General features: G+C 40.7%; 1 protein-coding gene across 2 annotated transcripts in view; it reads right to left on the minus strand.

Moving 5' to 3' along the window:
• Positions 1–10,425: 10,425 nt before the first annotated feature.
• The window catches only part of DCAF17 (DDB1 and CUL4 associated factor 17), a 38,681-nt gene continuing 23,673 nt past the window's right edge, over positions 10,426–25,433 (minus strand). Inside the window, exons 11-15 of one of the 2 annotated variants that reach the window (XM_081095667.1) lie at positions 20,670–20,757; positions 19,689–19,772; positions 17,218–17,373; positions 15,898–16,043; positions 10,426–11,372 (exon numbers count right to left, since the gene is read on the minus strand). In XM_081095667.1, the coding sequence (XP_080951793.1) occupies positions 15,906–16,043; positions 17,218–17,373; positions 19,689–19,772; positions 20,670–20,757 (466 nt within the window). In that variant the 3' untranslated portion in view covers positions 10,426–11,372; positions 15,898–15,905. Of the gene's footprint in view, positions 11,373–14,473; positions 16,044–17,217; positions 17,374–19,688; positions 19,773–20,669; positions 20,758–25,433 lie in introns of those variants that run through there. The other variant, XM_081095668.1, reaches the window with a different exon arrangement.

A 25,433-nucleotide genomic window follows, 5' to 3' on the forward strand; every position in this document is an offset into this window, starting at 1 on the left:
TCGATTTGTAAGTTGTCCTTTTAGGACCTAACTTTGATGAAACTTGTCACTTGAAACAGAAAAAAATTCATTAAATATTATCATAATGTTAACAACCTTTTAAAAGAGTTGTTCAATTAAAAAGTTTCCCATGTGAGATGGTAAAACAATTTGTTACCAAAGTACTTAGAGAGACTAGGTAACCTGTTAGCAATGCTATCTAAGGGATTCCCGCTATGTGTGTATAGGGAGGATGGGGTGTGTAGGCGGGGCATTTAGCCTTCCTGAAAACCCTGATTCTGGAAACATACAGGTGGACACAGATTTTGATTGTCCCTGGTGTAGTCACTGAATGCAGAGTGAGGAGGTAAGGAGTGAAGACGTGGGAAAAGAAAAGCCGCACCCCAGCCACCAGGAGAATTGGAACCAGGTGCCCCGTATGCCATCTATCTATTAATTGTTCACGCAGTAATGTTGCATTTCTTTTGGTGCACAGAGAAGCCCAGTATTCTAATGTAAAATATAATAAGCTGTACATAGTAGCTTCCTTTGTGGGATAAGTGGGCCATTTTTTTTAAACGTTCAAATGTTGACTGTGTTGATTGTCCCTCCATTCTCCACCTTTCTTTGCCGTCCTTTGTGCCCAGTAACACTGTGCGCCCCTGCTTCTCCAGGCCTGCGTGAGGTACTGGTCGCCTGCTCTTGCTTGTCCCGGGTCCTCATCCCCCGCGGTTGGTTCTCTTAAGTCTGTTTGCATTTCTGTAAATAGTCCCTTGATTAAACTCTGTTTTGCACCAGCTGTTTCCCGCAAGACCCTGACAGAGACAAGCGGAAAAATACTCTTGCTTAATGCTGTTTCCCAGCCACCCGCCCCCAACTGTCTGTGCCTTCTGAGGGCACACTGTGAAAGGAGGAGTATACGAAGCAAGGAGGTCACACATCTTCCTGTCCTCCCTTCCCGTAGACCGAGATTGGGGGATCAGAAAGCTGTCCTGGATGACTGAAATGCAGCAGCTTACAGCTGATCCCCGGTGACTAAAACAGAAGAACTCACGGCTGACACTGTGACTGATGACATAAGCCAAGCCCAGGCAGTGGTCCAAGGCTCCTTAGCAAAATGAAATGGGTTCCGGTTTTGAGATGAACACAGTCAAACTGATGTTAATGGGAGGAACACACATTCCTCATGCAAGGCTAGACTGTGTTGTCTTCAGGAGCAAAACCCACTGTCTGCTTTGCTGAGGTGTGAGGTGTTTCTGCTCTGAGGGAACCAGTGAGGAGAGGAACCTCAGACCTAGCAGTGTGGAGACCAGCTGTGGAGCAGCCTGTACCACCTCCCTGACTCAGAGTCCATTTACCCCAAGAGGGCAAGGCTGAAGCAAGGAAAGATTCCATTTGTATCTGGCCACAGCCCACAGAAATCCAGCTTGCAACGAGGCAAGAAGTAGCTCTTTTCCTGAGGGAGCAAAGTGGCACACAGACTGGTAAGCAGACCCAAGGAGGAGAGGATTCTGGGAAGGACATGGGGAGTGAGGAGAGCACCTTCCGAGGTGGCCAAGCAAAACACCCAGCTCAGTAGAGCGTCTTTCCCATGCTGCACTCAGGGGTGGAGAAGGGTGTGGGGTGAGCATAGGTCAGACCAAGGCATTACTCTACTCCTTTCATACCATAGCGCACGTACCTCGGTTGCAGGCACATCCCCAGTGGGGAGTGTGCAGGAGGCAGCTGATCGATGTTTCTCTCTCATCGATGTTTCTAACTCTCTATCCCTCTCCATTCCTCTCTGTAAAAAACCAATAAAATATATATATATATATATATTTTTAAAAAGACACCCAGGGAATGCACATGGGCCACTTAAAGGCCTCTGGGCTCCAGAGGCTCCAGGTGAGCCTTTCGAAGAGATACTCGTCCAGCCCAGCCTGGGGGCTGGCCAGCCTGCGGAGGTGAGTCAGGTGTCGCCCATCTTCTTGATGAGTTTCACCTCCTCACCCAGGAAGTGGTTCTCCAGGAAGTCAGAGAGCTGAGAGTCTGCGAGGGTAGAACTTAGGGCCGGCAGACCCCCAGGGGCCTGGTTCCGGGTCCTCTCCAGGCCAGGGCAGCTTCCATGGCACCCTGAGTTTCACCCCACTTGTCTTGGGAAGGCTTCAGCACATCCTGAAGAAAATGCGGCCACCACGCTGGTTTTGTAACTTTAAGAGAAGCTGGTGCCTTCACGCTTCTCTGCCAGCTTGCAGAAGTGGCCCTCGCCCTCCAGAGCCAGAGCCATATCCGCGCGGTAGAAATGGAAGCCCAGAGAGAGGTAGGTGCGGGAGGCCCTCGGATGCAGGCCGGCCAGGCGGTCGGCGGCAGCCTCCACTTCGGTGGAATAATTCTGAAGAATTTGGGAGCTCATGGTTGTTGGGCAATAAGGCGTTAAGGTAGAAAAACAACAACGGTGTGTTGGCTGGTCTTGGAGGCTGCAGATAGCTGAGGTGGTTCTGAAGGTGGTGATTGGAAAAGTGGGTGGAGCGTGGTTGGAGGCTGGAAGAAGGGGCGTCCCTGGGTCTGCTCCATCTGGGACCACTGAGGGCACTGCCTCATGCAATTTTTTAAATTGCTTCCGTTATCATCCTGTTTCAGTTGAGTTTGGGGATAACTGGTGAGGCAGGAAGCACTTAGGCATGCCATTGGTAACTCTTCCTGGTCATCTTGTATCTTCCTAATTCTCTGCCAAGACAAGATTGCAATGACCCTATCCCTTCCCTACCCTCTCAGCCAAAGTGCAGCAATCCAGTCCAGACACAGAGTGTGGTCTTTATCCAGGCAAAAGGGAAAAGAATTAAGTTCCATGATTCCCCAATTCTCATCCACCACCCTTACCCCATAGGTTAGTAGGAAATAACCAAGTGAGGGAAAAAAAAGAAAAAGAATGAGGTTTGGTCACATCTAGGTTCTATTTATTTTAGAGCCCTTATCCCCATGCAAACATACAAATCCTACTGAAAAGTTGATGTTAGTGGAGCCATTTTTAAAAAGAGCCAGAGTAGCCATCCAAGACCTGCTTGCACATCTTGCTCCTTGAACCTTTGGAATGCTTGAGCTGGGCAAAATAAACCTTTGGACGGGGACACACCAACATTGTCTTCCAAACAGCTATCTCTAAAACAAACAGGAAAGCAGGCATTATGACCACAGGACTGATGATTTTGCACACTCTTTCTGAAGATAAAGCCAGTAATCAGCTAGGTATAGCTAAAGAATAACTCAGTTTGTTAACACCAAGACAAATTCTTTTCTTCTATTTGTGTAATTATTTCCCCTCCTTTTTAAATTAAAAAACAAAACAAAACATCCTTGCCTTCACCCTGTAATTGGGACACAATTTGGTTTTCTGCCGGAATCTGTGCCCCTGAACTGCAATTCTGTGATCTCAAATAAACGTTTGTTGCCTCTCACTTCTGCTTTTTATTCTTAGGTTAACATCCTAGTTTAAAATATAAGCTCCTTCAGGGTGAGAATTTCTTTGAGGCAGGTGTAGGATGACATAGAGACATGAAAATGCTTGCCATGAAGGAAGAAGTTATTTTTTTTCTAGTATTCACAGTCCCCTAGAAACAGGAGGCATGGATCTCCATGCACTGCCAGTCGGGGAAGGTCGGGAAGGTGGGAAGCAAGATGATCAGGCAGGGAGAGAGGGAACTGCAGCCAGGAGCCTTTCCTGTAGTTTTTGAGGGAAGGCCTGAGAGATGCAAGGTAAACAATCGGAGCAAGCTAATAATTGGATATTTTAATAATTCCAGTGGGCTCTGGGCTCTAGGGGTGGTCCACATTGCCTGGTACCTGGCCCTGCAGGGCAGGGGATGGTGTCCCAGACTGTAGAAGTCTCATGAAAGGAGATGGGGGTGGGGGTGGGTGGGGAGGGAATAGACTTAGATTTGGTTGTTCTGTATATCAAAGGTATTCTGGCAGGCAAATTGTTATTGCTAGGAATTAGTCAACTCTAAAAGGAGTGGTTTCCCCAGTCCAAAGGCCCCAAAATACCAGAGCATCAAGAATACAGGGGGGGAAATAAAATATAGTTACTACAGCCTATAATTGTTATTGACAAAGGCAAGGCCTTTAATATAACACATCTGTGAACTGACTAGAAAAAAGTTAAAGAATTAGCAGGGAGGGAGTGCTCTGGGACACTTTCCTCATAACCGAGCTTTTTCCTATGTAAACCAGATTTATAAGTACGCTGAACTGTTTGGATGGGGCATTATAGCATGTGAAGAACTGGATCATACTGTAATTAATGAGTAGTCAAAAGCATCACTTACCTTTGGAAAACTTTTATTGGATGCTTCTTTGGCTTTGTAATAGCAGGACTAAGGGCTCTAATTACAGTTCTCCCGGACATGGATGCATATTTTTAAAGGGCATTCATACCCAGAGTGTCTCAGAAATATATTTCCAAAATTTTGGCTCATGGATCTCAAGGTTTTATTGAAATACTAGAGGCCTGGTGCACGAAATTCGTGCATAGGGGAGTGGGGGGAAAGGAAGGTGCCTCAGCCCGGCCTGCACCTTCTCCAATCCAGGACCCCTCGGGGGATCTCCAACTGCCGGCAGTCGGACATCCCTCTTATAATCCAGGACTGCTGGCTCCTAACTGCTCACCTGTCTGCCTGCTTGATCGCCCCTAACCGCCTCTGCCTGCCGGCTTGATTGCCGCCTAACCATTCCCCTGCTAGCCTGATCGCCCTCAGCTGCCCTCCCCTGCCGGCCTGATCACCCCTAACTGCTTGCTCCCTGCTCCCCTGCTGGCCTGATCACTCCTAACTGCCTCTGCCTCGGCCCCCACCACCGTGGCTTTGTCTGAAAGGAAGTCAGACATATGGAAGATGTCCGGTCGACCCGGTCTCATTAGCATATTACCCTTTTATTAGTATAGATGGATTTGTGCACCGGTGGGATCCCTCAGTGTGACCTGTGGGGATCGAGCCAAAACTGGCAGACCAACGCACCTGCTGCTCCTGCCTGCCACTCCTGCTCATCCCGGACCCCGCTGCGCCTGCCACTGCTGCTGCTGCTCCGTAGGCTCGCTGCCACTCCACTGCAGTCTCCGGGCTACAGCGACCAGCTGTGGGAGCACACTGACACCAGGGGGCAGCTTCTGCATTGAGTGTCTGCCCTCTGGTGGTCAGTGCGCATCATAGCGACTGGTCAACCGGTCATTTGGTCGCTTAGGCTTTTATGTATATAGAATGATGAAGGAATCATGCATGCCCAAAAAAGAGAACTCTGAAAATAAACCAGAGTTTCTTTTAATCGGCCAAACATTTGGCTAAATAAATTTTATTTGCAAGTGGCTTACACAGACCTCACTGAGTCTCAGGAAGCCTTGGTTGTCATTTCTATTAGTAGGTAAAAGCTCTTTTTAAAGAGAACACCAAATGGGATAAGTCCAAATTTTACTTTTGTTCCAAAATTATTTAGCTTGGCTTCTGTTATTTATACGTTTCCTCCAAGCCTGGATCTTTGAGATTTCAGTCAACAAGAAGCAATTTGGAATAAGGAAATGCACGGTTCTAAGCCTTCAATCTGCTGTCAGCTTGCTGTGTAATCGGACAATTTATAGAAACCAAAAAGTGGGCTGCAGTTTGCTAATCTGTGACAGGATAGCTTCATACTAGATCAGGGTTCTTAACCTGGTATCTGTGGATAGAACCCGAAATGGAAGAAAATTGCACCTTTATTTTCATTAACTTAGAATTGAAATTTAGCAGTTTCTTAAACTATAAACACAAGCCCCACTAGTATTGCAGTGGCAATGACTTTGTCACCAGTACAAACCACTGATATTTTCATCTCCCATTAAGAGTTGTGGATATCTCAACTTACCATTTGTGCTCAGTGCTCCTTCTGAGCAGCAGCAGTTATGGGGCCTGCAGCTAGATCTCAAGGCATCAGCAATGAAGCGTATATACTATTATATCACAAATTTGTTTTTTTAAATTTGATAACTCCTTTTCAATGGAATTGGTTTCCTTTGTAGTCCTTTTTCATTTTATTTTATGCATTTTAAAACAATATTTGGAGGAGAGGTCCATAGGCTTATTAGTCCCCCCCCCCCCCCCCGCCCTGCTTTTTATTGAAATATTTGTCTGTTAAAGGAGCCAATACACATGAAGGCCGAGAATCCCTCAACTAAATGACCTTTAAGGCTTTTTTTTCCAGCCTTTAAATCTATACTTTGTGCCATTGAACCCAGAAACTCAGGGAAGGCTATCAACTAAACCTCACATCTTACAAAGTACAGTCACCATCCTACCATGATAGGAATGTAAAAAACAACACTTGAAGAACTTGATGTGTCTCTTAGAAGATTAACCGAGGAAAACCTCAAATCTTCGTAACCCAGAGCTGTTATTAGATGCTGAGCTGTCCTGAAAATAAAAGGCCTGCCTCTTGATTGCTTAATCTCCATTTTCTGATGGTCTGGCAGAGCTGTTCTATAAGCATAGCCAGGCCAGGCAAGAGTATCAAACAGATCCTGTTTGTCATGAGTATCCTGTTGCCCCCTCTTTTTAGACCTTCCTCTCCTACCTTGGCTCTTCTCCTTCCCAGCACCCACAGTTTGCACAAGAACCCCCAACACTCAGACTACCATATACCACCATATCAAGGCCCTAGATCCGTGGTTCTCAACCTTGGCTGCACATTAGAATCACCTGGGAATCTTTTTAAAATCCTGATTTCTGGGCCTCATCCCCCGGAAAGTCTGTTTCTTTGTCTTGGGGTGGGGCCACAACATTAGTAACAAAGAAACTCCTCCAAGCCCTTGTTTCCATCTCTAGGTAATATATGTGCATTTAAGGTGTGTTAAGATGATTACTTAAGTCCAAAGTCTCAAACGAGGTTCTAGTAATCTCCTGGCTCCCCTCCTCTTTCATCAAAGCTTTCTTTGATTATGTACAGAGTCATAAAAACCACTGATTTGAGGACTTGACCATATCTCTTTATGTGGGAACAGTCTTTATTTTGGATAATTAAGAAATAATGACTATTTTTTCTTTTAATTTGCATGACTCACCCAGGTTAAACTCATAAGAAAGTCTTTCATGGAAATGTATAATGATCTGAAAGTCCAGCCTGAGCTCTCTGGTTTGCCATGGACATCGAAAATGAGAATATATCTATGCACTCTGCCCTTAAATAGTTTTCTAAGATTAAACTTAGAACACTTTGCATTGACCCCAGGGTGGAATAGTGTTGGGGACAAGGATATTTGCCATCATCCTTAAATTTTGGGTGGGAGCCTTTTAAGTGATGGTTCTCCATCAGCATTAAAATGACTATTTTAGTTGTCCAGAATTTCCTCTTAATTACTAAATTTCAGCTCCAAACAATGAAGTTATTTTCCTTGGATAGTCTCTATTTGTATATAAACAATGAATCTTAGAACAGACTGATCCTATATAATAATATGCAAATCGACCGAACAGTGAAACAACTGTTTGCTATGGTGCACACTGACCATCAGCAGGCAGATGCTCCACACAGGAGCTGCCCCCTGGTGGTCAGTGCACTCCCACAGGGGGAGCACTGCTCAGCCAGAAGCCTGGCTCACAGCTGGCGAGTGCAGCGGCAGTGGTGGGGGCCTCTCCACTGGACTGTGAGAGGGATGTAAGTTAGCAGGCAGACATCCCCTGAGGGATCTCAGACTGTGGGAGTGTGCAGGCAGGGCTGAGGACTCCCCCCCCCCCCCCCCCGCCCCAGTGCACAAATTTCACGTACTGGGTCTCTAGTTGTTAATAATTGACTTCAAACTGAAAACAATCCAAAAACGTACCAACTGTAGGATAGATCAATTTTGATACAATTGAATATTATAGAATAATAACAATAAACTAAAATGCAACAAAGGAACAAGTTGGAGATACCTACAAAAACATAAATGAATAATGTTGAGTAAAAAAGCAGGACAAAAAATAATATACGCAATGTAGTTATAGATTTAAAATTCAAAAAGAGGTAAAAATAAGCCCTTCTGTTTAGAGATGCATACAGAGGCAGGACGTTTATTTTAAAAAGCAGGGAATTATGCCCTGGCTGGTTTGGCTCAGTGGATAGAGCGTCAGCCTGCAGACTGAGAGGTCCCAGGTTCGATTCCGGTCAAGGGCATGTACCTTGCTTGCAGGCAGGTCCCCAGTTGGGGGTGTGCAGAAGGTAGCTGATCGATGTTTCTCTCGCATCGATGTTTCTAGCTCTCTGTCCCTCTCCCTTCCTCTCTGTAAAAAATCAATAAAATATATTTTAAATAAAAAGTAGGGAATTGTGCCCTGGCTGGTTTGGCTCAGTGGATAGAGCATCAGCCTGCAGACTGAAAAGTCCCAGGTTCAATTTCTGGTCGGGGCGCATGCCCGGGTTGTGGGCTTGATCCCCCGTGGGGGCATGCGGGAGGCAGCCAATCGATGATTCTCTCTCATCATTGATGTTTCTATCTCTCTCTCCTCCTCCCTTCTTCTCTGAAATCAATAAAAAAATATATTTTAAATTTTTTTTAAAAAGCAGGGGAATTGCTCTAAGTCAGGATAATGGTTACATTGTGAGGGAGGGACAGAATTGTGATCAGAAAGGCACGGATATGTGGCACCTTAGCTGCTGATAATATTCTATTTTTTGAACTGGAGGAGGGGTTATGTGGTTATTTGTTTTGTGGCTATTATTTGAATTATGCTTCCCCCCTAAGATGCATGTTATATTTCACAATTTAATTTAGAAAAAAACGAAAATAAAGGAAACCATTGCTAAGATAAACAAACCATAAGAGAGCACCAGGAATGAACAGGCAAATTTGGGAGAAAAGTAGAACTTTTCAAGTACAAATGAAAAATTAGGCAAAATTAACCAAATGCTGGACAATAAAGTAAGTCTCAACAAGTTTCAGAGAGAGACAGATTACAGACAGGAAAATGAAATGTTGGAATGGCTTTTAAACTGTAATTCTTTAACCACGCTATAGCCATTCTTGTTGCTCTTACAGAGTTTGAAAAGGTGTGCCCTTGCAGCTTGTGACTTTTAAAGAAAAGGGTGTTTAAAATAGGATAAGCAATACAATAAATAAGATTCAGAAATGATTGTCTTCTTGAGCAAATGCCCTTCTAAGAGAAAATAAAAAATACTTAATTAAACCATAAAACTTTTATTGGTAAAAAGAATTGGTAAAGAACTACTGGTAAATTTTTTTTGGAAAATTTCATTTGAGAGATCAATTTATAAATGCTTATTATCTGAGCAGATAAAGTGGCCTCGATATGAATCCGTTCGCTGTTTGTATCTTTAAGAATTTAGTTCACTGTGTCATCACTTCCGTGATGGTTCAAGGTTTTAAAGTATATTGAACTAAAATGGGTTTAAAGAAGTAACCGGGGTCATGCAGATTAACTGACTTTTCTACTTCAGGTATCATTTTATTTAGTATATGAACTCTGTGGACTGAGATAAGACAGGGAGAGGTTGGCAACATGCCCAGAGTTCCTCCAAGGTTATAAATCCTAAGTTGCTAAATTCTGTTTATGAGGATGAAACCTCTGGCAAAAGGCCCCAACATGTCTGAAAATTATCTGTAAAGGCAGAAAGTCATCTAAATGTAATGTACTTGAAACTATTCACGTATGCCGCAGTACAAATATGATGATAAATTTTATGAATTCATTATTTTTCACACAATGTGAAAAGTGGAACTGCAGGAATTGTCTGATTTTAAATATGGTTGGAAATGTGGAGGTCTCAGGTGGGTTCATCCCAAGAATTCAAGGTTGGTTTAACACTAAAAAACCAATCAATGTAACTTAAAACATTAACAGTCTGAAATAGAAAAACCACATGATCATCTCAGTAGATGCAAAAAAGAATGCGACAAATTCCAACATCTACATTCAATAAAAGTCCAGAAAACTAGGACTAGAAGGGAACTTCCTCAAATTGACAAAGGGTATCTATGATCAACCTACAAAACTCTGTTTAACCGTGCTTTAAATTTTCTGCAAATGTTCGTAGGAGCTTTATTTCTAGCAGCCAAAAAATGCAAACAACCCAAATGTTCATTAGCATACTTAATGGTGAAAGACTGAAAGATTTTCCCTATGTGTTGGGTACCCATATGCAGAAAAACAAGTCCAAACAAACTTTGATCCATGCCTTGCACCATACACAAAAATTAACAAAAGTTGATTATAAATCTAAATATAAAACCTAAATTAAATATCTAAAAGAGTGACCATTCCGAGTGTTGGCAAGGATTTGGGGCAGTTGGAACTCTCATACACTGATGACAGGAATATAAAATGGTACAGCCATTTTGGAAAAACAATTTGGAAACTTTTTTAAAAGTCAAGCATATACCTAATGTATGACCCAGCCATTTCTCCCTTGGTTTTCACTCAATAGAAATAAAGCATATGCCCATACAAATTTGTCTGTAAATGTTTGTAAGATCTTTATTTGTAGTAGCCAAAAATGGAAACAACCCAAATGAACATTAACAGGTAAAGGCATTTAATTGTGGTCATAAACAAACAATGGAGCACTACCAAGGAATAAAAGGAAATGAACTATTGGTACATGCAACACAGATGATCTCAAAACAACTATACTGAGTGAAAGTCCCCTGAAAAGTATTTACTGTGTGATTCCACTTATATAAAATTCTAGAAAACTCAAACTAACCTAAAGTGACAGACACAGAGCAGTGGTTGCCTTAGAAAGAGGAGAGAGGGGCAGGAGGGAGGGAAAACTCTTTGGGGTAATGGATATGTTTGTTATTTTGATTATAGTGATGTTTACATGTCAAAACTTACCAAATTGTACACTTTAAATATGTTCATTTTATTGTATGTCCATATGCCTCAATAAATCTATACTAATAAAAGGGTAATATGCTAATTAGGCCGGACATCCTTTCTGACAAAGCTGGGGGCATGGCCCTGATCTCAGGCCAGGCCTAGGGACCGTATCTGCACACGAATTTCATGTGCCGGGCCTCTAGTTTGTTAATAAAAGGTAAAATTTACACATGGAAAATAAACACATGAGAATGTGCTTACCATTAGTTAATAAGGAAAACTAAATTTAAAATCACATTGAGATCCAATATAGTTATTGGGGAAAGGGTACAGCTTGTTTAATATGCTTTCATATTAGAACAGAAATTTCCCTGATTTAGAAATAACATGAACACAGTCTTTAAAGAAAACAGTCGTATTATTTATTACAATGTTTTACGGAGCCTCTTCTCTGGTGTCATGTTGTCCAGCTCCACCAGTCATGTGGAACAGTCAGGCGTGTGCCCTTAGGAACCAGGTTTGTTCTCCAATGTTGGTCTTCATGAAAGGAAACAGGGTTCCTTGGTGAGCAATGTATTCCTTGAAAAAGAATAATTCAAGCTGGATTTTGAATTATCTTAACTATTATCACATAAAAAGAATGTTTTCAACCGTTCCTGATAGGGGGGTAGCGGTTAAAGAAGACAAAGTGGTTGAATGGAGGGAAGGCTGCTAGGCACAAGTAGAAACAATCTAAGTCTCAACTAGAAAAGGTTATATACCCACCAAAAACACTAAGATAAAAAGATAAACAACCACAAATGTTGGAGTAAATGGTCTGGCAGTTTCTTATTAAACTATACATACACCTATTCTGGGACCCAACAATTTCATCCTTAGATGTTTACCTAAAAGGAATAAAGACATACCAGTATGTTCACCCACAAAAAAATTGTACAAGAATATTCACCACAGCTTTATTCATAACTAGAGGACCGGTGCATGGATTTGTGCACCAGTGGGGTCCCTCCGTCTGGCTTGCGGGGATTGGGCCGAAACTGGCTCTCTGACATCCCCCAAGGAGTGCCAGATTGTGAGAGGGCGGTTCTCAGGTGACGCACCCCGGAATCGGGCTCCCTCCTCTCTAGTTCCAGGTGCGTCACCTGAGAAGCACAGCTGCCAAGTTACCACAGCTCAGCAGCTCCTGCATTGAGCGTCTGCCCCTGGTCGTCATTGTGCATCATAGCTAGCGGCCAGTTGGCCGGTCGCTTAGGCTTTTAGATATATACATAGTGTTGTTGTTTTTTCAAGTAGAAACACCCTGGGTGCCCATCAACAGGAAAATGGAAAAAACAAATGGTGATATATTCATGCAAAAGAATACTCAGCAATAAAAGGAATGAACCACTGACACATGCAACGTTAATCTCAAAAACACGCTGAGTGAAAGAAGCATTATGCTTTGCATGATAGCATTTATGTAAATATTAGAACAGGCACATTTAACCTATAAGGCAAAATAATCAGAACAATAGTTACACCTGGTAGGATGTGGAGTGGATTGCCTAGAAAGGGCCAGGAGGAAACTTCCTAGGATGACTGCAATGTAAAGGGTTTGGGTTACACAGGTCTATGCATTTGCAAAAACTCAGCAAATTTATACTTAACATTTGTGTACTTCATTGCATGTAAGTATACATAAAAAATTTTAAAAACTAAACAGTATTAAATCGATTTAATGACATGCATGTTGAACTATTAGGGAAAAATATAGCAACGTCTGCAATTTATTTTGAAGTAAATCATAAAAGTGGCATGGATAGATAACAATGTAGAGTGAAAGGTAGAATCCATGTGGTTGGTATTTGGATATTTACCATAAAATTCTGTCAACTTTGCTGTATGTTTGAAAATTTTCATGGGGAAAGCCTTTTAAGAGGTTTGGAGGAAATCTGGCATAAGTTTTTGTCAACCTAATCGGGATTTTTCCGATCTCTGCACTTACTCATTGTAGGACATTGCACAAATTAACTTCTGCCATTGTCATTTCCTCATTTGTACGACGTAGTTCACACCTCAGATGGTTACTCTGAATGCTGAGACAACTCCTTTACATGCATCACCATGATGGTAGACAGGAAGCACTCAATAAATATAACTTACAAGTTTTTTAAGAGTATGTACAGGACACAAGACAACTGGTGGAAGGATGTGGGGCACCTTAATTTGTTTAAATAAAGCAATATGATTTCCTCACTAGGTAGTCCAAATAACCATAATAAGATTTCTTTTGTTTTGTCCCAGAAATGTTTTAGAAGGTCAAAGAAAATAATCTTATTGCATTGATATTGTGAGACTATACAGAACCTTAGATCAAGGAGTGAAATGCAGAAATGCACCTCTTATCAGCTTAATATCTGGACTTGCTGAAAGAAGCTACCCTGCTTCACCCAGTCTTGAATTAAACACTCAGAAATGTCACCCCATTATGTTTTATGCCTGGCACTAGCACCTGTTAAGTAGGTGGGCACACATGAACGTCTCTAACACTTAAGGTAGAGAGGAGGGTTATGGTGGGGCAGGAGGCTATTAACCACAACTTCTCTTCACCCCCAAGAGGATAACAGACTCACACCTGGCAGGTGGCAGAATGAGCAACTGTATGCCCCTACTTTTCGGGGAAGCTTACTATATTATCTCCAGGTATGTGTGTTATCTGTAAATTTCCATATTCTTTGCTATCTTGTGTACCTTTTGCCATCTTTTTATCAACCATCCTGCTACCCATCATGCAGCCCACATTTCCACACAATGTAGTAAGTGCCTGAAACTAAGTAGTAGCAGCTTGTCCTTGTCCTGCAATTGGGCACAGCCCTTCCGTTTGCTACATGGCCCACAGTTCCCTACTGTCTTCCACACGAGGTGCATTTCCTGCCGGGCCCATGTGGCACTTGGATCTTGGTCTGGTTCGATTTGGGCAGTGGTGAGACAGTAGGAGGTTCTTAGTGGTCGGTTCAGATCTAGGCTAGAAGCACACACCCATACGCACCAAAACAGGACGGCAGTACCATTTTATGTACCCTTTTAAAAAATGACAGGAATCTCGGTGGTCAGATGCCTTTATGCGTACATGGGATCCTTTCTAGCATTTTATCAAAAGAAGGCAATAACTTAAAGGAGAAGGAGAAACTCAACAAACCTCTTCTGGAAAAAATCTGACAGGATTCAAGTCTTAGGACATTCTTTTCTGACACTCCCGGAAACAAAGATTAGGTTTTATAACTATATTTGCCTTGAAACCCACACAGCACTGCTTTCTTTCTTTACTCTGGTATTTTTAATCTATTCCCCCTTTTCCAGATTGAAAGGAACTGGGCAGGGCCATTTACCTCGTGTCTAACTAGAAGTTTGGGGCTATATCCACCACATGGCAACTATTCAACCACTTCGTAATCACATCATGTCTCTAAAATGCTCTGAAAGCTTCACATATTAAATTAAATAGTTCTATTAAATGTGCATAAAATGAGAATGAATTTTTCAATTAGTGGATATAAAAGTATTCACATTTCATATATGAAGATAGTTTTATCATCTTGCTCCTGAGGTAATCACTTCTGCTTTCCCAAATGGTTGTAATACGTAGGATCAGATTCAGAAAGATCATATTTTTAGCCCACATATAAGTATTTTCCCTTTTTCTAAAATGTTACCCATCTTCTTTTCTGTTGCACAAAAGACAGTTTTATGTCTACTCCCTTTATTGCTGTAAGTTTATGGACTCTGCCACTAATTTCCTGACTTTTAGAATAGCTAATACGTCTCTCTCCTCAGCCCTGTTGATTATAATAAGGTTGAAATTTCTCTGCAAGCTTCAAGGGCAGAACAGGGCAGAATTTACATCATTCTTAACATGGGTTCAAACTACAACTGAAGAGTTTTTATATAAATCATCCAAGCTAAAGTTCCTTATTTTAACCTTAATAGGAATCAGCAATGATTTTTACTGCTACCCCCCCCCCCCCGCCTTTTTTTACTAGTTATTTTTTTGAGGCTGAATCAGAGAAATGTATGGAACATGTGCACTGCAAGCAACTGGATTTCTCTGACAGAGAGCACACAAAAATACTTTCTCCTTTTACTTAGGTTGCATTTATTTAACATTCTAAAGAATGACTATCTGATTTCAAGGATCATATTTAGATCAATTTTAACAAATAAGAAAAAATACTCATTTCACAAGTAAGATAAAACCAAAAGTTTTTTCTACCTAGCAGTTAGTTTCCAAGCTACTCCTGGAACCACCTACCCTTCTACAGAGAGCAAAACTGGTACAACCCAGAATAACTTTACCTTACTGTATTGCCCAAGCAAAACTGGAGGACACACCAACTAGACCGAATGGTGAAATGAGTACAACATTCTTAATAATTAAGAGCTAACAGGCTACATATTAGAAAAAAATTCACTTAAAGTTTGTTCGGAATCATTTACATTCGTCTACGATAGAAACACAAATAATCAATGAGAACATCAAGCAATGAGAATAAAACCATGGAAGAAGAAATAATTAGTACAAATACAAAATACAGATACATATATAAGGTTTTCTTTTTAACTGTGATGACACATCTTTGGTTCAAAAGTATGCTTTCACATTACAGATCTCATTTCTCATCCTTAAGCAAAATATGGTACAGAGGACACAGGATTTCTTTCTTTATCTTTTGTATCTTTCTTTTTGTCTTTCTCTCTTAGTATTACCAATCAAAATTCCATACTATCCTTTAAGAGCCACGTTAAACACCTCCTCACCAATGACCTTCTCCCCAATGATTAAAATTAAGCTGTTCTCAACATTTTATATTTTCAACACCACCTAGCTAAAATCTCTAAAATGCTAGACTTCTTGGGAGAATATTCTAAAAATCCCTTACATAAAATGAAGTTCTCACCACCTTATATGGCAAGAGTTTAAAAGAGAAGTCACAGTCATCTGGAGTTAACACAAGATCTTATGGAGAACTTGCTATGCAAATAATAAAAAAGGAGGACTGGACACAGTTGTTGGGGTGTTTGGCTAAAAGTCTCATAAGTGACATCTCAAAATTAAAAATTTTCTCACTCTTTTTCTCAACTTCTGTTTGTGGCTTCTTCTTCTTCCCCAGGGTCACACACCATCTGGTAAACATAGCAGCTAAAGACCCTGCTGGGTTTCTGTTCTATGTGTAGGACCAAGTCTCTGTCAAAGTAGACTTCGTGGCTGTATGTCTGCAATGAAAACACAGTCAAAAGCAATCTCCCCTTCACTATTTAGAATAGAACCATATTGACTACTTGTCCCTAAAATGTCACAGCACCTATGCCAGGGATCTTCAAATACACATTTGGAGGCAAAATAGTTGTCATAAAAGGTTTATTTTTCATTATTTGTGGATATGCAGATTACTTACGACAGTGGTCGGCAAACCGCGGCTCGCGAGCCACATGCGGCTCTTTGGCCCCTTGAGTGTGGCTCTTCCACAAAATACCACGTGGGGGAGTGCACGTACAGTGCGATTGAAACTTCGTGGCCCATGCACAGAAGTCGGTTTTCGGAAAGGAGATAGACGAAACAAGTATACAAGACGAGTGTGGATGGGAGAGTTGGAAGGGGCCGACCTCAGCGAATGTACCTCAATCAGATTGAGGACGTTTTTAGCAAAGGCCAGCTTAGGAGTTCCCTAATTAAGTTAGTAACAATGTACCTACCTATATGGTTTAAGTTTAAAAAATTTGGCTCTCAAAAGAAATTTCAGTTGTTGTACTGTTGATATTTGGCTCCGTTGACTAATGAGTTTGCCGACCACTGACTTATGAGAAAAGCATGACACAAAATGCTAAGAATGGAAAGAGCCCTGAACTTAGGAGTCTGAACAGCCAGATTTTATTGCCAAAACTGCAACTACTTCACCATGTTTTGGTGGGCAAATTGCTAAACCTCTCAGGTTCCCCACTGATAAAACAAGAATTGGATAAAATATTTCTTATAGCTTTTATATTCTATAATACTCAGAAGAATAGACAAATGCTTCTAAGAGTGCCTGGAAACACTACATTCTTAGATATGGTCTCCATTAAATAACTGTAAACTTTTATTTTTTAAAAATATTAACAAACTTTCAAAATGAGAGAAAACCAAGGACTATGATAAGGAAATAGTCAGCATGTCCCGGAAAAAACAGAAAGCTTTGTCTTTAAGGCCACTGGTAAGGTGACATCCTCTACTCCCTAGGGGAGGAAGTCTAAAGAAGTACTCATTTTGTCCTACATGTAGTCCAGTAACCTCCTTCATGTGGTCATTGGTCTATGAACTAGGACTGACACAGACATAGAAACATCTGTTTCAATAAATGCCACCTATAAAGGGACCCTTACAACTTTGTATTGCATGAACGCTACTCACCACATCCCATGACTCCACCAGTGGAATGCTTTTAAGTAAAGTTCCATATTCATTACAGTGGAAATCAAGGTGAGCTTTTCCTTCGGCATCTATTTGAGTAACAGCTACCACAGAAAGCAAATCCAATTCATCTTCATAGTCCACAATTTTGAAAGTCTTGGGGAATAGATGGATAAGGCAAAGGTAAAGAAGAACAAATCCAGTTATCCAGTTAGGGTTATCTCTACATTTGTAGTTTAACTATTCTACTACTTATGAAAATAATGCAGAAAAAAGAATGAGTGGGTGGGAACATGGGGGGAAGGTGTCTCTACTTATATGCCTAGTCTAATACCAGTTTCAAGATTTTCAAGACTTAAACAGTATCCCACAGATTTTGACAAACAGAACCAAGCCTATGTACATCTCAGCCAAACTATAACTGAAATTCTCTATTATGAGCAAACCAGAGCTTCTCCAAATTCGAAAGAGATATTCAACTGCTGTCTCTGAATATCTGGTTCCCAGAAACAACCAAATATATAGAGCCCAGTTCTGCAACCTGAAGACTGCCCACTGTGCTAGGAAGGTTCTTATGACAGAAAAAAACAAGTCATTTAAAGAAGAATTGATAGCCCATCATATACTATTTAGGACTCTATTTGTCATACTTTTTTAAAAAACCCTTCTTAGTTCCTTAAAGAAAACAAACAAACAACAAAATTGCTGCTTAAACTTGAAGAAGGATATTTAGAATTGAAATTTAACCCACAAAACAGGAGTAGGATAAGAGATATAGGTTAGATTAAAGATGGTAAAGACTCAAGGGAGGAAAACCTGGGACTCCAACAGCCTCACAGAGAAGCAGATCCATGCCCAGCCATCAGGGATGGACCAGAGAGACATATCCTGGCAGGCACAGCAAATTTCTCTTCATCACCACATGCAAATCCTCCACTTACATTTGGTCAAACTGCTTGTTAACCCATTTGTATTTTCTACCTTTACCACTTATGACATACAAATTTACATAGATTTATTATCTGTGGTTCCTTTTCATTTACTTTTTTGCATTGATCTAAACTTGGTCAAACTTCAAAGTTTGGGTGTGCTTTTATAGATGTTAATCACAATCCTTTTCAATTTTCCTTTTCCAGGCTAAAAGTTTTTGTTTTCTTATCTCATGATGTAGAGTAGCCCTCTTTGTAACTACCTCCTTCTCTCTTAATTATTCTTGCTACCTTTGGGTAGTTTTGGTATGTCTTTCTTGAATACAGTTTTTTATACAGGATAGGGAGCTTTCTGCTTTGTTCTCAACAGATTTCCTTGGTTCAAAAGAATAAATATATATTTTTTCCTTTTTGACAGTTGCCACATACTGGGCCAACTCCAACCTATTTTTAAAATTTTTCAAAAACTATCCTTAGAAGGTTATTCTAATATTTCTACCTAGAAATAGTACACAAATAATATAGTTCTATGGTCTAAATGGATTTAGTATTTATGCATTGGTTTTATATTTGCAGCATGGTAAACTGTCAGTTGATTTCAAAAGTCCTTCCAATGCCTCTTTAAAAGAAAAGGATAGCCCACTGGTGTGGCTCATTGATTGAGTGTCAACCCATGAGTCAAGAGGTCACTGGTTTGATTCCCGGTCAGGGCACATGCCCTGGTTGCAGGCTTAGTCCCAGGTAGGGGCATATGCAGGAGGCAGCTGATTGGTGATGTTTCTCTTTCATTGATAAAATCTATCCCTCTCCCTTCCTCTCTCTCTGAAATCAATAAAAACAATAATTAAAAAAGGATAAAAATGTATTAGCTCAGTGACTAGTAATGTCAATTTGAGGCCAGAGGCTGAACTGATTTACGACCCTTCTTCCCTGGCCCATGAACATAAACAAACATATCCATGTCTAGTAGGTAAAAAAATAAGGTTAAAGCCATAAAGTCAGAAGGAGAAAACTCAAGACTTTTCTAAGAGATTTCCCTCTAAAACAGTGGTTCTCAACCTGTGGGTCGCGACCCCTTTGGCGGTCGAACGACACTTTCACAGGGGTCGCCTAAGACCATCCTGCATATCAGATATTTACATTACGATTCACAATAGTAGCAACATTACAGTTATGAAGTAGCAACGAAAATAATTTTATGGTTGGGTCACAACATGAGGAACTGTATTTAAAGGGCAGGAAGGTTGAGAACCACTGCTAAAGTGTCCACACTAACACAACAAAACAATAAGCTAATGGTATTTTCAAGTTATTTCAGTCCTATGAACCTTTCTGCAAATAAAACCTTATGAATAATTCCAATCTGAAAAGAGAGGGTAACGGGAAAGCACTGGTTGAAATAGCATGCACAGTCTTACAGACTAAGCCTGCATGGAACTCACCCTCAATCTCTACCCCAGGGTCCCTGTTGGCCAAAATAATTTAAAACCCATAGGGCAAGTACATACTAGTTTGGTTTGTTGTCTCTGGCTAGAGTAATACCTCTTGTTCTGGGTCATCATCCAGAAGATTAAATTTTTTTTTAACCACCCGTCCAGATGCAGTAACAGTGGGTAAGTTTTCATTCTATCAGAAGGAGAGAGAAAAAAGATGTGACAAGTCCTAGTATATGCAGTTAATAACAAAATTAATTAGCAAATGTGGTAAAACTAACCAACCCTTCTCCAACATCCATAATTCTTTCCTCAACTAATAAAATTCTGAATCAGCTTTTTGATCCTCCATTTAATAAAAATACTTGTTACTGTAAAGTTTTTAATGGATAAAACACTAAAATAGGCAAAAATAAATACGAAGGTTACAGATTCGCTACTTCACTCGCCCTTCAGACTCTGCTTTAGTATATAGTACAGCAAATAGAGTGGATCTGCTTTTGGAAATTTCGCTCTGTATGATTTCCTTCATATTCTTAATTTGTATGCTAAAGGAAAAGAACCAGCTGGAGTCAAAACAATGAATTAAACCCAAAGGTTGATAACTCATCAATAAAAACTTAAAGAGAAACCCAGAAAGGAAATAGAAATAAGCAAAAAATACTCAATATAGTCCTGTCTGGTTCGGTTCAGTGGATAGAGGGTCAGACTATGGATTGAAGGGTCCTGGATTTGATTCTGGTCAAGGGCACATGCCTACGTTGCAGCTCCATCCCCAGTAGGGGGCGTGCAGGAGGCAGCTGATCAATGATTCTCTTTCATCATTGATGTTTCTCTCCCTCTCTACCTCTCCCTTCCTTTCTGAAATCAATAAAAACATATTTTAAAAAATACTCAATATAATCAGTTCTCTCCAGATCTCCTATGTACTTGGGGTTAAGACCAGCTATCCACATAGACAAAGTGAACAGACTTTTATAAACTTGTGCTGTTCTTGTCAGTCATGCTAAAGGGCAAACACATCTGCACTATTCTATTCCTATATAGAAAGACAGTGATACACACAGATTTTAAAGTACTCCTGACTTACTTTGTTCTCTCTGTTGGCCAATATGACAAAATCTTCAGAGATCTGATGCTGGCCACTATTATTTTCTATTTCATTTAGCTTTAAAACTCTGAAAAGAGAAAAAAGGGATAGCCAGTTGGCCTGGAGGTCAAATCACCCTCAGTATTGCCGACAACAATCAAGGCTTAACTACAACAAGACTGCGTGCAAAGACCACAAGGGGGTGCACCAAGAAAGCATAAAAAATGCGGAGACAAAGAAACATGACAGAAATGGAGGATATAGAGCTAAAAACCGCAATTTTAAGGTCTTTCAATAATTTTCTAGAAACTGCCGATAAATGTAGTGAGATCCTCAAGAAATCTAATGAGACCCTCGATATGGTGATAAAGAACCAACTAGAAATTAAGCATACACTGACTGAAATAAAGAATATTATACAGACACCCAACAGCAGACCAGAGGAGCGCAAGAATCAAGTCAAAGATTCGAAATGCGAAGAAGCAAAAAACACCCAACTGGAAAAGCAAAACGAAAAAAGAATCCGAAAATACGAAGATAGTGTAAGGAGCCTCTGGAACAGCTTCAAGCGTACCAACATCAGAATTATAGGGGTGCCAGAAGATGAGAGAGAGCAAGATATTGAAAACCTATTTGAAGAAATAATGACAGAAAACTTCCCCCACCTGGTGAAAGAAATAGACTTACAGGTCCAGGAAGCGCAGAGAACCCCAAACAAAAGGAATCCAAAGAGGACCACACCAAGACACATCATAATTAAAATGCCAAGAGCAAAAGGCAAAGAGAATCTTAAAAGCAGCAAGAGAAAGAAACTCAGTTACCTACAAGGGAATACCCATACGACTGTCAGCTGATTTCTCAACAGAAACTTGGCAGGCCAGAAGGGAATGGCAAGAAATATTCAAAGTGATGAATGCCAAGAACCTACAACCAAGATTACTTTATCCAGCAAAGCTATCATTCAGAACTGAAGGTCAGATAAAGAGCTTCACAGATAAGGAAAAGCTAAAGGAGTTCATCACCACCAAACCAGTATTATATGAAATGCTGAAAGGTATCCTTTAAGAAGAGGAAGAAGAAGAAAAAGGTAAAGATACAAATTATGAACAACAAACATGCATCTATCAACAAGTGAATCTAAGAATCAAGTGAACAAATAATCTGGTGATCATAATAGAATCAGGGACATAGAAAGGGAATGGACTGACTATTCTTGAGGGGGAAAGGGGTGTGGGAGATGTGGGAAGAGTCTGGACAAAAATCGTGCACTTATGGATGAGGACAGTGGGTGGGGAGTGAGGGTGGAGGGTGGGGCGGGAACTGGGAGGAGGGGAGTTATGGGGGGAAAAAAGAGGAGCAAATGTAATAATCTGAACAATAAAGATTTAATTAAAAAAAAAAAAGAGAGAGAGAAAAGGATTCTAAGAACCTAAGACTTCAACTCACCATCAAAATGCCAAAGTTGAACTAGTGAAACTCAACAAATGAAAATTATAGTAATAACACTGAGTTAGTTCTCCTCTCCTGATTTTCTGAAATATTAACGTCCATTTATTTACATGTCCATAAATTCTTTCAAATTCAGGTATCTTGTTAAACAGAAAAATGTAGGAATGATGATAAGTGCTACTGAGGTAGGTAATGAAGTAGCATGCTCAGTCTTAAGCCATCTTCCAAACTGGCTTAATGAAAGTTACTTTTTTAAAAACCTCATCTCTGCCATCCTGCAACAGGTCTTTAACGTTTGACTTTAACAATGACATTACAGTACAGGCATACCTCGTATTATTGCTCTTCGCAGATGTTGCATTTTTTTTTTTTTTTTTTTTTTTTTACAAACTGAAGGCAAGACCCTCCACCAGCAAAAAGATTAAGGCTCACTTTATTGCAATACTTGCTTTATTGCTGTCGTCTGGAACCGAACATGCAATATCTCTGAGGTATGCCTGTAGATAATTTGCATTTTTATTTCTGAAGATAAAATGAGATATCAATGAACAACACTTGAATTATAAGACAGACTGGATTATCAACCATGCTTGAACTAAGAGTTTTCATGAGAGAGTAATATTTAAGAACTGCAAATGACTCAATACTTTTCTTTTTTCTTAAGATTATATTTAAAGATTTGGGTTTTCTGAGTGGTTTCCTTGGATCAAAGGAAAATAAAATAATTTTCTCACCACCCACACAAATCTGTTCACAGCACTAACAGGCTTCAAAAGCACAATATTTTCAAAGCTTAAAGTCTCAAGTGTAGGCAAAGAGAGCAGCAGGGAGAAGCAGCTACTGTGGCCAGGAAGAGCCAGAGGCCTTAGAGTTTGCCAGATATAAAGAAATCAGATTAATTTTAAATTACCCAATTAGCTATCTTAATTAGTGTGGATATTGTATAGTGCCTATCTATTAAAACCTGGCAAAAGGGCACAAACTCTCTGTGGACTTTATTTTCTTTCTTTCTTTTTTTAAAAATATATTTTATTGATTTTTTTACAGAGAGGAAGGGAGAGGGATAAAGAGGTAGAAACATCGATGAGAGAGAAACATCGATCAGCTGCCTCTTGCACACCCCCCACTGGGGATGTGCCCACAACCAAGGTACATGCCCTTGACCGGAATCAAACCCGGGACCCTTCAGTCTGCAGGCCGACGCTCTATCTGCTGAGCCACACCAGTTAGAGCAGGACTTTATTTTTTTAAACTGCCTTAACTGGTTTGGCTCAGTGGATAGAGCATCAGCCTGTGGACTGAAGGGTCCCGGGTTTGATTCCGGTCAAGGGCATGTACCTTGGTTGTGGGCACATCCCCAGTAGGGGGTGTGCAGGAGGCAGCTTATCGATGTTTCTCTCTCATCGATGCTTCTACCTCTTTATCTCTCTCCCTTCCTCTCTGTAAAAAATCAATAAAATATATTTTAAAAAAACAACTCAAACTAATATTAAGGGATGGGTGGTAACAAACATTAAAAGTAAGGTTTACAAAAGCTGAGCCAGTTTTTATAACTTTTTGTAGAAGTTCACAATCGTATTTCATTAAGACCAGTCATCCTCCTTATACTCAGTCCAGAGAAGTAGACTAATTAACGTGGAGTAGACACTCCCTTCTTACTCACGAACACTCACTGAGCACCTTAGTCTGGGCTAAGCACTGTGCTCAGTGCTAGGATTAGAGGAGTCAGAAAAACAGTCTTTTTCCCTGTATTTATGGAGCTCATGATTCCAAGTCTAGATTTTAAACAGATGTTCACACAAATAATTAGCTAAAATTGCTCTAAGTGCTACAGAGGAAGATTACATAGCTGGTGCAATGAATAGAAGACGAGGAGCTAATCTAACAAAGGTTTCAGGAAAGGACTCTGTGGAAAGGGACAGTTAAGCTCAGGCATTAAATATGAACAGATATTAGGTAGAAGAATAGCTCAGGGAAGCAGACTCCAAACAGAGGGAACAGGTCCTCGCCTTTCTGAAAAGAGGATGACTGAAGTAAACTGAGTCAGAGGAGGGTCTTTCAGACCATGCCAAGAGCAGCAAGAAGCCATAAAAAGGTTGAAGCAGAATTCACATGGTCAGGTTTTTGTGTTTGTTAATGTTTCTTGCCAGGGTCCAACCCCAGCAGGTCCAGGGGTTCCCAAAGGCGTAGAAGGAGTCGGCGAAGAAGGAAGGACATGGAGACAGTGTTCAGTTGATCAGCAGCCTAGCCAGGATCTCCAGCCAGGATCTCCAGCCAAGTTCTGGTCTGGATCTCCAGAGAGGTTCTGCTGTTTATTGTCTTGTTACATCCGTATTTATACCAGTTGATTTTAATCCTGTCAATCTCTATTGCAAAGGTTAGGGCGTTTCTTATCTCCATTCCAGGGAGTAAAGATTATGTAGCTTAAGCATGATTGTTTGTAGTTAAAGTGATTAACTACCCACCTGGCACTTAGTTAAGGAGTTTTATCCCCTCCCTGACTTCAGGGAAAAATCCCTACCTGGGGAAACAACCTTTCTCGGAGAGGTGACCTTGGTTAAAACACACAGCGCTAAGGGGAGCAAACATATTAAGAACAGTATGCTATATACGCCAGGTCCCTTGAAACATGCTGTGCAGATGTTTCTTTCCTGCAGCGACTGTGTCAAGCAGCAAGGATGGACAGGCTTCCGGCAGTTTCTAAAAATCACTCTTAGCTGCTGAGAAGAAAACAGACTTAAAAAATGCAAAAATGGATTTTTGGAGTTCTGTAAGTACACTATTAAATTACTATGGTCCAGGCCAGTGATGACAATGGTCTGGCCAAGATGATGACAGTGGCCAAGGGCAGAAAGTGGCAGATTGAAGAAATATTTAGTAGCAAAATAAACTGCACTGACAGAGAGAGAGAGAGAGAGAGAGAGAGAAAAGCCGTGAATGTTTAAGTATATGTACCCTGATGAAAGACAAGGTCAGAAAGTGCCAAGAATGATTCCAGATTTCTAACATGATCTTAGGTGAGAGATTTGGGCTAGAATAACATTTTTGGAATTTTGTATACACGATCTTTGAAGCCAAGGGAATATAGAATTCTGGAGAGAGAAAAAAAGAGTGAGAAGACCAAGTCCTGAGGACTTCTAACAAAGTTTGAGTAGAAGAGCATGACGTATACTGAGAAGGGCAGATCTCAGAGAGGGGGACACATTTAGGAGAACTGTGTCAGAGAAGCCAAATGAAGAGGGTTTCAAGGAAGGAGAGGACAACTCTTGGAAGATGTGGGTTAACAAGGTTTATTTCAAACAATCTGCTACCTCT

This window comes from Myotis nattereri (genome assembly GCF_964212035.1).
Source record: "Myotis nattereri genome assembly, chromosome: 7".
NCBI lineage: Eukaryota > Metazoa > Chordata > Mammalia > Chiroptera > Vespertilionidae > Myotis > Myotis nattereri.